The sequence below is a fragment of the Mobula hypostoma genome, chromosome 13, assembly GCF_963921235.1.
Source record: "Mobula hypostoma chromosome 13, sMobHyp1.1, whole genome shotgun sequence".
Lineage (NCBI taxonomy): Eukaryota > Metazoa > Chordata > Chondrichthyes > Myliobatiformes > Myliobatidae > Mobula > Mobula hypostoma.
In genome coordinates, this window is record NC_086109.1 from 86,675,004 (window position 1) to 86,688,206 (window position 13,203).

At 44.8% G+C, this 13,203-nt stretch overlaps 1 protein-coding gene across 2 annotated transcripts in view; it reads right to left on the bottom strand.

Annotated features, from left to right (window-relative positions):
* Positions 1-850: 850 nt before the first annotated feature.
* st8sia2 (ST8 alpha-N-acetyl-neuraminide alpha-2,8-sialyltransferase 2) overlaps positions 851-13,203 on the bottom strand; it is a 67,522-nt gene continuing 55,169 nt past the window's right edge. For both annotated transcript variants that reach the window (XM_063066544.1, XM_063066546.1), the window contains one exon: positions 851-2,107. In XM_063066544.1, the coding sequence (XP_062922614.1) occupies positions 1,816-2,107 (292 nt within the window). In that variant the 3' untranslated portion in view covers positions 851-1,815. The remainder of the gene's footprint in view (positions 2,108-13,203) is intronic.

Genomic DNA, 13,203 nt, shown 5'->3' on the forward strand with positions numbered 1-13,203 from the left:
TACCAGTCAGGGTTGTTATCCCTGAGCTGAATCCCATATCTGGAGGACTGGTGGACCACTCATAGTCTGGCCTCTACCCTTTGGCATTGGTGACCGTACCAAGAGCCAAAGCATAAAGCCCTGACTCTAGCCAGCATAGTTCTCTGAGACATTGATGCAAGCAAGTCTCCAAACCAGGACAAGATTGTGGTCCTCTTGGAGGTCTGGTCACCACACCATAGGAAGAATATGACGGCACTGAAGAAGGTGTTGAGAAGATGTACCAGGATGATACCTGGGATGGGACGTTTCCATTATAAGGAGAAACTGGGTAGGGTGAACTTGTTTTCCTTGCAGTAGAGGAGGTAGAGGGGTGTTTCTGATAGAGATATACCAAATTATACAGGGATAGATATGGTGAAAAGTAGGAAACTTTCCCCACTGCAAAAGTGTTTGTAACCAGAAGGCACAGGTTTCCATAAAGAGTAAGAGGTTTAGAGGAGATCTGTAGGGGTACAATTTACAGTGGCCAATTAATCCAACAACCTACACATCCTGTGTGGGAGGGTGTGGGTGGAGCTGGAGCATCCAGGGGGAAACCCACACTGTCACGGGGAGAACATGCAGACTCCACACGGAAGCACCAGAGCTCAGGATTGAACCTGGGTCTCTGGTGCCCTGAGGCAGCGGACTATCAGCTATCCTGCTTTGTCACACGGCAGCTTGCAGCTTCTTGAAAGCAGAAGTCCTGCGTGCATTATGTTAGCGACGCATTACTGAGGGGGAAGAAAACCGACTCCCATTGCAGAGTACCGTGCATGCAGTATTATAACGAAATGCACACCTTTAATTTGCTTGAATCACTGTTTCTGTACTGATGTGTATCACAGACTATATAATGGGGAAAAAGCAAACCCTGCATTATGGGGAAATCACAGAGCCCCAGGAATTACAGATCATAATTTTGGGGAATCATAGATTCTGCATTGTATTCAATTGCAAGACTCAATATCACAGGGAGTCCAAAGACCCTGTATTCCAAGTCTTAGGCAGCGTATTGTGGGGAATTCTAGATTCTGTATAATAATAGTAATTTTAATGGGCAAAATTGCAGACATAACTGAGGAGAAGCTGATTCTGGGTTGTACTGTACAGAACTGTGGCCCATGAATTATAACAGAAACTAGGAAACTGTGGTGATAGTCCATTACAGATTCTATGACAGCTTGGAACTGCACACCAACCGCTTGATTAAATCTCGCAACTTTAGATCTCTCATTTGAATTACTCTCACTCAGTTAATCCAATTTTCTATTACTCTGTTCACTCTTCTAGGTTGGTGAGATTACCTTCAGGTGACCGCTGAAATTAGGGAAACAGGCAGACAATCTCTCCAGCAGAAATTCCAATTAAAGTGCCTTTCTTTTGTTACAAATTCTAAAATCGCTTTGGGTGGGTAATAACGTTTCCTGTGTTTATTCAAAATCCGTCACAAGTTTAACTGAAAAATGTAATTTGATCAAAACATAAGTGCTGAAGTTTCTGACGCTTGGGCCCAGCTCCGTAAGAGGCGACATCTCTCCTGACAGAGAGGGCCTGCGCTGCATCTCGCAAAAGCCCAATCGCGTTGTGGAGGCCTCTCCGTGTTGCTGCTCTCCTCCTCATACAAAAGGTTTGCCTTCCGTTTCTAATGCTCATGCATTCAGAGCACTGATGCCTCGTCCACATGAGTCTGTTCCCTCAGTGGCCAATTCCCCCTACGTGAGGATAACCTGGATTCGTCCAGCTTCCCGTTGATCCCACAGTGGAGAGTCTCCCTCTTCCCTCGACTTCCTTCTAACCCTGTGTTGCCAACTTGCACTCTCCAATGTTTAGTTTCAACGCACCCTGCAGGTGCATGTTTTTCAGTGTTTTGAACTCCAGTGGCATTGTGTGCGGAGTAGCCCTCGAGTTGTACTCATAGGTCAGACTGTCATAGTAGTGATATTTCACTGTATTTCCCTTCTGGTCCTTAAAAAAAGGCCAGAAACCATAAAGGTGGATTTCATCGCAGAATCGAGTGGCAAGTGTATACATCAAGAGTCCAGTAGTGGGGCGTTTAATCAGGACCTTGTTAGTCAGCCAATACCTAGGGAGAAGGAAATCAGATACTTTAAAATACAAATGTATTTGAATATATATACAGTATAGCACAGTACTGGCCCTTCAGCCAACAATGTTGTGCCAATCTTATAACCTCTCTAAGATCTATCCCACCTCTCCCTCCCACACAGCTCTCCATTTTTCTATCATCTATGTGTCTAGCTAAGAAGTTCTTAAGTGTCCTTAATGCAGCGGTCCCCAACCACCGGACCGCGGACTGGTACCGGGCTGCAAAGCATGTGCTACCGGGCCGCGAGGAAACGATACGAGTCAGCTGCACCCTTCCTCATTCCCTGTCATGCACTGTTGAATCTGAACATTGGGTTGCCAACTGTCCCGTATTTGCCGGGACATCCCGTATATTGGGCTAAATTGGTTTGTCCTATACGGGACTGCCCTTGTCCTGTATTTCCCCTGCTAAGGTAGAGCGTTCCTATGAAACCTTTCGTGCCGAAATGGCGTAAAGTGAAGAAGCAATTACCATTAATTTATATGGGAAATGTTTTTGAGCGTTCCCAGACCCAAAAAATAACCTAACAAATTATACCAAATAACACATAAAACCGAAAATAACACTAACATATAGTAAAAGCATTAAAGATATGATAAATACACAGCCTATATAAAGTAGAAATAATGTATGTACAGTGTAGTTGGGAAGATTAAGCCAAAACCGATTTGTGGGGTAAAAAAGAATCAGCACGTACACACATACGCACGTCACGCATGCGCACACAGGAGCCCGCGCAAGGCTTCATGGTCATGGTAGTCTTATCGGGGTAAACACAAGTGTCTCGTCAACACACACAAAAGATGCTGGTGAACGCAGCAGGCCAGGCAGCATCTATAGGAAGAGGTACAGTCGACGTTTTGGGCCGGGACCCTTCGTCGGGATTTGACTGCTACTTTTGTCCCTTATTTGGGGGTGAGAAAGTTGGCAACCCTAACTGTAAAAGACATGTTGAGGTGAGTTTAACACTACTTGAGCACCCCGCCCCCCCCACACCCGATCGGCCGGTTCGCAAGAATATTGTCAATATTAAACTGGTCCGCAGTGCAAAAACGGTTGGGGACCCCTGACCTAATGTATCTGCCTCTGCCACTAACCTGGCAGGTGTTCCATGCACTCATTCTATGTAAAAAAGACTTACTTCTGATACCACCCCCCCCCATTCTTCCCTTTAAGCACCTTAATATTATGCCTCCTTTATATATACAGTATATTAAAAAAAACCTTTGGTGCTCTCACTAATCAAGAATCTCCACTTTAATTATACTCAATAACCAGGCCTCCACAGCCAGCTGTGGCAATGAATACTACTCTCGCCACCCTTTGGCTAAAGAAATTCCTCTTCATCTCTCTTCTAAAGAGACGTCCTTCAATTCTGAGGCTGTGCCTGCCGGTCCTAGACTCTCCCACTGCTGGAAATATCCTCTTAACATCCACTCTGTTTGAGTCTTTCAATATTTGGTAGGTTTCAATGAGATCCCCCCCGCCCCCATCTTTGCAGACTCCAGCAAGTACAGGCTCAGAGCCATTAAATGCTCCTCATATATTAACCCTTTCATAACAATAACACTTTATTGACACCGAGTGGGAAATACTTTCATTACAGCAGAAACATTTAAGAGCACACTTAGCAGTGTGCTTAACTACATAATATATACATAATAATAATAATAAGAGTAAAAATAGTAATAATATAAAAATAGTGTACTGATGTGCCATTATAATGTACAAAATAATAAAGCAGAGGCCATTGTACTATGATGTGTGTTCACCTCTCACACAGAGATGAACTATATTCCCAAGGTCATTCTCATAAGCCTCTTCTGGACCCTCTCTAATGCCAGCACATTCTTTCTTAGACACGGGGTCCAAAACTGCTCACTACACTCCAAATGCGGACTGACCAATGCCTTGTAAAGCCTCAGCATTAAAGCCTTGCTTTTACAGTCTATGCTAGTCCTCTCGAAATTAATGCTAACATTGCGTTTGCCTTCCTTACTACTGACTCACCCTACAAGTTAAACTTTTGGAGGTACTGCACTAAGAGTCCCAAGTCCCTTTGCAGATCCTATTTCTGAATTTTCTCCCCCTTTAGAAAATAGAGTGCACCTTCATTCCTTCTACTAATGTGCATGACCATACACTTTCCTACAGTGTATGCTGAAATCATAAATAAAAATTCCAATAGAAATTAGAATTAAAATACAAATTCTATCATCAAGAAGGTATTAGGTCCCATCCTGACAGGTGTGGACAGAGAACAGTCTAATAGAGGACTGTTCTATGTTCACACTTTTGTGTTCTATTTCGTCCCACAAAATCTGTGCAAAACATTATACCAAATGAAAGTGAATCTCTTCACTTATCACCTTCCAGCTAGCTTCTTTCCCCTCCTCCACCTTTTAATCCGGCATCTTCCCCCTTCCTTTCCAGGTTATTGGTCCGAAATGCAACTGTCTATGAATTTCTAGAAATGTTTCATAACTTGCTGAGTTCCTCTAGCATTTTGTGCGTTTTGTGAGCTTTGGATTTCCAGCGTCTGCAGATTTTCTAGTGTTTATGCCTTAGTACTTATTGTTTAAGATTGATAAGTTTATTTTGATAGGCTCTGGGATTCCACGTTACTTGTATTATTTAAGCGGGTGCCTGATTAGTGCTAATTGCGGGGTCCTAGTTTTGAAGATATACTTCTCACGATGTAGCTCAGCCAAACCACTGATGCTCTTTTGGAATTATTATGAATAAACTTTTGTCGTGCTCTTTACTTTGGAGTCTGTCTTTTCTCCAAACGTGAGTTCCAATTTTGCCAGCGCACTTCGTGACAGGTTTAAGGAGAGAGGGAAAGATTAAATAGGAACGTAACGGAGAGCTTCTTCACACAGAAGGTGGAATGAATATGAAACAAATTGTCAGAGAAAATACAGAAAAGCTCTGAAGGGGAATGGTTTAAACGTTGGCAAATAGGACTGCATTCTAATCACAAACAAGAGAAGATCTGCAGATGCTGGAAATCCAAACAACACACATAAAGATAATGAGGTGGGGAAGGAGGGAGGCGAGGAAGAAACACAAAGTGATAGGTGAAATCGGGAGGGGAGAGCGGTGAAGTGAAGAGCTGCGAAGTTGATTGGTGAAAGAGACACAGGGCTGGAGAACGGGGAATTTGACAGGAGAGGACAGAAGACCATGGAAGAAAGAAAAGGGGGAGGAGCAGAAGGAGGTGATGGGCAGGTAAGGAGATAAGGTGAGAGAGGGAAATGGGAATGGGGAATGGTGAAGGGGAGGGGGCATTACCGGATAATGAGGTGGTGGGGGGGGGGTTCTTTGTAATTGTTGAATGTTGTATTTTTTGTTCCATGTCATGCCAACGCCACAGCAAATTCCAAAAACATGTAATGCCTTTGGTGAATACAGCTGAACCTCGATTTGAGTCCTGAAGAAGGATCGCAGCCTGAAACATTGACTGTTTATTCATTTCTATAGATGCTGCCTGACCTGCTGAGTTCCTCCAGCAAGTTGTGAAAGTGGTTTTGGATTTATAGCATCTGCAGATTTTCTTGTGTCTGTGATCCTTGACCCTGTGAATTCCGCAATAATCCTTCATATCCATATTTCTAAATTTATTTTTATATAATTCTTTATAATTGTTGAATGTTGTTTTTTTCTGTTGCAGGTGGTGCCAACACACAACAGCATACACGCAAATATATACAGCAAATAAAGTTGACCCTTACAACAGGAATTCTGCAGATGCTGGAAATTCAAGCAACACACATAAAAGTTGCTGGTGAACGCAGCAGGCCAGGCAGCATCTCTAGGAAGAGGTGCAGTCGACGTTTCAGGCCGAGACCCTTCGTCAGGACTAACTGAAGGAAGAGTGAGTAAGGGATTTGAAAGCTGGAGGGGGAGGGGGAGATCCAAAATGATAGGAGAAGACAGGAGGGGGAGGGATAGAGCCGAGAGCTGGACAGGTGATAGGCAAAAGGGGATACGAGAGGATCATGGGACAGGAGGTCCGGGAAGAAAGACGGGGTGGGGGGGGACCCAGAGGATGGGAAAGGGGTATATTCAGAGGGACAGAGGGAGAAAAAGGAGAGTGAGAGAAAGAATGTGTGTATAAAAATAAGTAACAGATGGGGTACGAGGGGGAGGTGGGGCATTAGCGGAAGTTAGAGAAGTCAATGTTCATGCCATCAGGTTGGAGGCTACCCAGACGGAATATAAGGTGTTGTTCCTCCAACCTGAGTGTGGCTTCATCTTTACAGTAGAGGAGGCCGTGGATAGACATGTCAGAATGGGAATGGGATGTGGAATCAAAATGTGTGGCCACTGGGAGATCCTGCTTTCTCTGGTGGACAGAGCGTAGATGTTCAGCAAAGCGGTCTCCCAGTCTGCGTCGGGTCTCACCAATATATAAAAGGCCACATCAGGAGTGCCGGACGCAGTATATCACCCCAGCCGACTCACAGGTGAAGTTTTTCCTCACCTGGAAGGACTGTTTGGGGCCCTGAATGGTGGTAAGGGAGGAAGTGTAAGGGCATGTGTAGCACTTGTTCCGCTTACACGGATAAGTGCCAGGAGGGAGATCAGTGGGGAGGGATGGGGGGACGAATGGACAAGGGAGTTGCGTAGGGAGCGATCCCTGCGGAATGCAGAGGGGGGGGGAGGGAAAGATGTGCTTAGTGGTGGGATCCCGTTGGAGGTGGCAGAAGTTACGGAGAATAATATGTTGGACCCGGAGGCTGGTGGGGTGGTAGGTGAGGACCAGGGGAACCTTATTCCTAGTGGGGTGGCGGGAGGATGGAGTGAGAGCAGATGTACGTGAAATGGGGGAGATGTGTTTAAGAGTAGAGTTGATAGTGGAGGAAGGGAAGCCCCTTTCTTTAAAAAAGGAAGACATCTTCCTCGTCCTAGAATGAAAAGCCTCATCTTGTGAGCAGATGCGGCGGAGATGGAGGAATTGCGAGAAGAGGATGGCGTTTTTGCAAGAGACAGGGTGAGAAGAGGAATAGTCCAGATAGCTGTGGGAGTCAGTAGGCTTATAGTAGACATCAGTGGATAAGCTGTCTCCAGAGACAGAGACAGAAAGATCTAGAAAGGGGAGGGAGGTTGTGGAAATGGACCAGGTAAACTTGAGGGCAGGGTGAAAGTTGGAGGCAAAGTTAATAAAGTCAACGAGCTCTGCATGCGTGCAGGAAGCAGCACCAATGCAGTCGTCGATGTAGCGAAGGAAAAGTGGGGGACAGATACCAGAATAGGCACGGAACATAGATTGTTCCACAAAGCCAACAAAAAGGCAGGCATAGCTAGGACCCATACGGATGCCCATGGCTACACTTTTCTCTCACTGTCCTTTTTCTCCCTCTGTCCCTCTGAATATACCCCTCGCCCATCCTCTGGGTCCATCCACCCCCCTTGTCTTTCTTCCTGGACCTCCTGTCCCATGATCCTCTCATATCCCTTTTGCCTATCACCTGTCCAGCTCTCGGCTCTATCCCTCCCCCTCATGTCTTCTCCTATCATTTTGGATCTCCCCCTCCCCCTCCAACTTTCAAATCCCTTACTCACTCTTCCTTCAGTTAGTCCTGACGAAGGGTCTCGGCCTGAAACGTCGACTGCACCTCTTCCTAAAGTTGACCCTTGGTCCTTTTTTCACACCAAGACTGGGTGGATTCATGGAATAAACTGCCAGAGGAAGTGGTAAAGGAACGTACAATGAGGACTTTTGGACAGTTACATGAAAAGGAAAGGTTGGGAGAGATATAGGCCAGATGCTGGCCAATGGGACTTGCTCAGTTAGTCATCTTGGTCAGTATGGACAGGTTAGGCCTGTGGGCTTGCTTCTCTGCTGTATGACCCTATTGACTGCATTTATACAGTAGCTTTATAGTAAAATCCACCAAAGTGCTTCCTAGCACAGTGGACAGATTAAAAGAAGCGATCTTGAATTTATAATTGTACTGGTGATGAAGTGATATGACAAATTGACCAAAACCAAAAGACCATAAGATATAGGAGCAGGATTAGGCCAGTTAGCCCTTCAAGTCTGCTCCACCATTTTATCATGATCTATTTTCCCTCTCAGCCTCCAGTCTTCTGCCTTCTCCCCTATCCCTCATGCCCTGACTAATCAAGAATCTATTAACCTCCACCTTAAATATACCCAATGACTTGGCCCGGACAGCTGCCTGTGGCAACGAATTCCACAGATTCACCACTCTCTGGCTAAATAAATTCTAAAAGGACACCCTTTTATTCTGACGCTTTGTCCTCTGGTCTTAGACTCCCCCACCATAGGAAACAATTGATAACAGGAGTTCTATTATATTACTGAGAAATTTGTATCAGTTATTCCTTTCCTAGAGTTCTGTTTCAGGCACACAGTCAGAACAAATTTAAAATTGTAATTAAAATTGATCATAATCTTGTGCAAGAACTTAACATTTTTATTTCTTTGAGGAATATTTTAAATTGGTGAATGTAATACTAGCCAACAACGACTTGATTTTTATTTTCCTAATTGGCTAAGGAATAATTTCCGTTGCTTTGCCTCCAAGCATCTTGTCATGACAGTTCCATGAATCTCTGCCAAGTCTAATTGTGCATCGAAGTAATTATCTAAACCTGGATAGGTATCAGGGTTCTAAAATCATTTACTCTCCGTATGCTGTAAGTAATCCACCAATTTAAGAAAAGGGCTAAGGTGATACAGTAGGGCAACACCTTCTTCTGATCTTCCTGGCCAAATATTCAGTCACTCTTGGTGTGTGGGAGCTTAGAGAAGATACTCAACTATTAACACTGAAATTTTGTCAGGGGAAACCCCTCACACGTGCTCTGTGTGCTGTGATACTGAATTGGCCAGTTTAGTGTGAAAGGGCCCCCAAAAATGCTGCAGACATTGAAAACACAGCACGTTTGTGTTTATATTGTGTCTTCCCTTCTATAACATTGGAGGCCATTCAGCCCGAGGGATCTGTATCAGTCCCATTTCCCCCACTTAGATCACATACCTGCCCATCCACCTCACCCTGATTATCCTGTCATCCACCAATCAGTGGAAATCCACGGTGGTCAATAAACCTACCAACTAGCATGTCTATAGAATGTACAGCACCCAGGGGGAAGCCCATGTGATCACATGGAGAGTGTGTCAAATTCAACACAGTTACCCTACCTGCCCATTCTATGTTGTATTTCTGACTAACACGACTTGTTCCCACTTGAGTGATCTCACCAAGCAGTTACACTATTGAAACATTCTGTCACAACCAGGGCTCGTTTTTAAAGAAAAAGGTTCTTTTTTTGTCAGTTAGTACGTGGACTATATTTTCTCAATGTCACCTTGCGGGTATGTGTTGTCCTTGGAATGTTTACCTTTTATGTCTAGTTGTTTGTCTTTGCACTAGCCCTGGTTTTCCACTTTGTTTTACAGGCATCTCTTTTGTGATCATGGGGATTGTTAAACTTTTGTTGTTTTTATCACTTTTATTCAATTTGGGATCATTTAATTAGTATGGTATTGTCAATGTCCGGAATTCCTATGTGCTCCAGGGTGCATTTCAAGGGGTCATGCTAACCTCTCTCTGTTAGATCGTTCTAGTTCCTTGACAGGTGAAACTCAAACTGAGTTCTTCTGCATATCATCAGAGATTTCTGTTCATTGAGATCCTGTACAGTTTGCCGGCTGGTGGCGCAGTGACATCAGCGCCGGACTCTGGAGCGAAGGTTCCCGAGATTGAACCCAGTCAGGCCACTCCCGGGCACGCTTTTCATCCGTGCCGGGTTGAGTGTCGAGCTCGCAGCTCGGCCTCGTAAAAAACAACTGCGCTGTGAGAAGGACGTGGGAGACCACTCACAGAATCTTTCCTCCAAGACAACCACTTGAAAAGGTAGTCGCCAAGGCTCTGGCAGAGTATGGCACACTAAAAAAAATAGTTTGTCTGAGCGCTTGTTAGTTTTTCTTCTTATTTATGTAATAAATCTTCAGTTTTGTTTGAATTGCCAACGCCTCTGTGATTTCTGCACTTGAGTTTGCTCGTGATCTTCAAACCGTTGTCAATGTCACTGTTACCCATTGACGGCAAGTACCCAGTCCCTTGTCAAACACTCTCCATAACTGTGATCTCATCCAAAATAAATTTTGCCCATATCCTATCTTCTCCCAGAATCCCATCTACCCAAACACACCGAATACATTGACTCCCAATGTCACTACCTCCTTAATCTCTACAGTTCTCCACCAGATCAATTGCAAATCATAAACACAAGAGATTCTGTGGATGGTGGAAATCTAGAGGAACTAACTCAAGATGCCAGAGGAACTGTAGAGTGGTGGTTAGCGCAATCCCATTACAGCTCAGGGTGTTCAGAGTTCATTTCCAGCGCCGTTCTGTAAGGAGTCTCTGTAATCATCCCCGTGGAATGTGTGGGTTTTTCCCTGGTGCTCTGGTTTCCTCCCACAGTCTAAAGATGTACCAGGGAGGTTAATAGGTCATTGTCAATTGTCCTGTGATTAGGTGAGGGTTAATCAGGTAGTTTTGGCCAGTGCTGCGTGCCTTGAAGGGCCAGAAGGGCCTACTTTGCGTTGCAACACCAAATAAATGAATAAATAAAATAAACTCCGCCAGTCAGGCATCATCTATGGCGAGGAATGAACAGTCGACGTTTCGATCTGAGACCTTTCTTCAGGACTTGAAAGAAAAGAGGAAGAAGCTGGAATGAAACGATGGGGGCAGGGGAAGGAGTACACAGAAGAACAAACAGATGAAGCTGGAGGAACTTCTTCTCCTCTGCCCACCCTCTTATTCTGGCTCCTTCCTCCTTCCTTTCCAGTCCTGATGAAGGATTTCAGTCCAAATCATCGACTGTTCCTTCCTCTCCATAGATGCTGAGTTCCACCAGCATTTTGTGTTTGTTAGACCATAAGACCACAAGGCATAGGAGCAAAGTTAGGCCAATCAGCCCATCGAGTCCGCTCTGTCATCTGATCATGGATGATCCCTGACCCCATACACCTGTCCACTCACCATATCCCTTGATGCCCCGACCAATCAGGAATCTATCAACTTCCACTTTGAATATACCCACAGACTCGGGCTCCACTACAGTCAGTGGCAGAGCATTCCACAGATTCAACACTCTTTGCCTAAAAATATTCCTCCTTACCTCAGTTCTAAAAGGTCACCCCTCAGTTTTGAGGCTGTGACCTTTGGTTACTGATACCCCCAACAGAGGAAACATCCTCTCCACATCTACCTTATCTAGTCCTTTCAACATTCAGTAGGTTTCAATGAGATCTTCTAAGTTCCCAGTGAGTACAAGCCCAAAGCTGCCAAACGCTCATGTTAACCCCTTCATTCCCGGAATCATCCTCACAAACTTCCTCTAGACTTTCTCCAATGACAATACATCCCTCCTGAGATAAGGGACCCAAAATTGTTGACAATACTCCAAGTGTGGCCTGACTAGTGTCTTATAAAGGTTCAGCATTATCTCCTTGTTTTTATATTCTATTCCCCTTGAAATAAATGCCAACATTGCATTTGCCTTCTTTACCACAGACTCAACCTGTGAATTAACCTTCTCGGAGTACTTACACGAGGACCCCTCAGTCCCTTTGTACCTCTGATGTCTAAATCTTTCCTCCATTTGGAAAATAGTCTGCACCTTTGTTCCTTTTACCAAAATGCATTATCATATATGTCCCAACACTATTCCATCTGCCATTTTTTTCCCCATTCTTCCAATTTGTCTAAGTCCTGCTGCAATCACATTGCTTCCTCAGCACTACCTACCCCTCCACCTATGTTTGTATCATCTGCAAACTTTGCCACAAAGCCATCAATTCCACCATCTAAATCACTGACAAATAATGTGAAAAGTAGCGGTCCCAATACTGACCCCTGAGGAACACCACTAGTCGTAAACACAAAATAATCTGCAGATGTTGTTGTCAAAGGAACACTCACAATGCGCTGGAGGAACTCAGCAGGTCAGTCAGCATCAGTTGAAAAGATTAGTCGACGTTTTGGGCCGAAACCCTTCGTCAGGACTGAAGGAAGAACTTTGGGGAGGGTTTGAAGAACGCTGGTAGTTGAAAAGAACAGTAATTTGAAAGACAAAGGGGTGGGGGAGGGGAAGCAGGGAGGTGATAGGCAGGAGAACAATGTGCAGTAGTAGAAGGAGGCGGAACTATGAGGGAGGTGATGTGAAATAGGGATAGAGGAAGGGAGGGGGAGGGAATTACCGGAATTTGGAGAATTCTATGAGACTACCTAGACGGTATATGAGGTGTTGCTCCTCCAACCTGAGTTTAGTCTCATCATGGCAGTAGAGGGGCCATGTATGGATATATCTGAATTGGAATGGGAAGCAGAGTTGAAGTGGGTGGCTACCGGGAGATCATGTCTGTTGTGGCGGACGGAGTGGAGGTGCTTGACGAAGCGGTCCCCCAATCTGCGTCGGGTTTCACCGATGTAGAGGAGGCCGCACCGGGAGCACTGGATGCAATAGATGACCCCAACAGATTCACAAGTGAAGTGTTGCCTCACCTGGAAGGACTGTTTGGGGCAAACACCACTAGTCTCTGACAGACAACCAGAAAAGGCCCCCTTTATTCCCACTCGTTGCCTCCTGCCTGTCAGCCATTCCTCTACCAATGCCAGTATATTTCCTGTAACACCATAGGATTTTATCTTGTTAAGCAGCCTCATGTGAGGCATCTTATCAAATGCCTTCTGAAAATCTAAGTAAGTGACACCTACTGCCTCTCCTTTGTCCAATCTGCTTGTTACTTCCTCAAAGAATTCTAACAGATTTTTCAGGCAAGATTTTCCTTTACAGAAACCATGCTGACTTTTACTTATTTTATCATTAGTCTCCAAGTACCCCAAAAACCTTGTCCTTAATAATGGACTCCAACACTTTCCCAAACACTGAGGTTAGGTTAACTGGCCTATAATTTCCTCTTATTTGTCTTCCTCCCTTCTGAAAGAGTAATTTTCCATTCCTCTGGGACCATGCCAGAATCAAGTGATTCTTAAAAGATCATGATCAATGCGTCCTCGTAG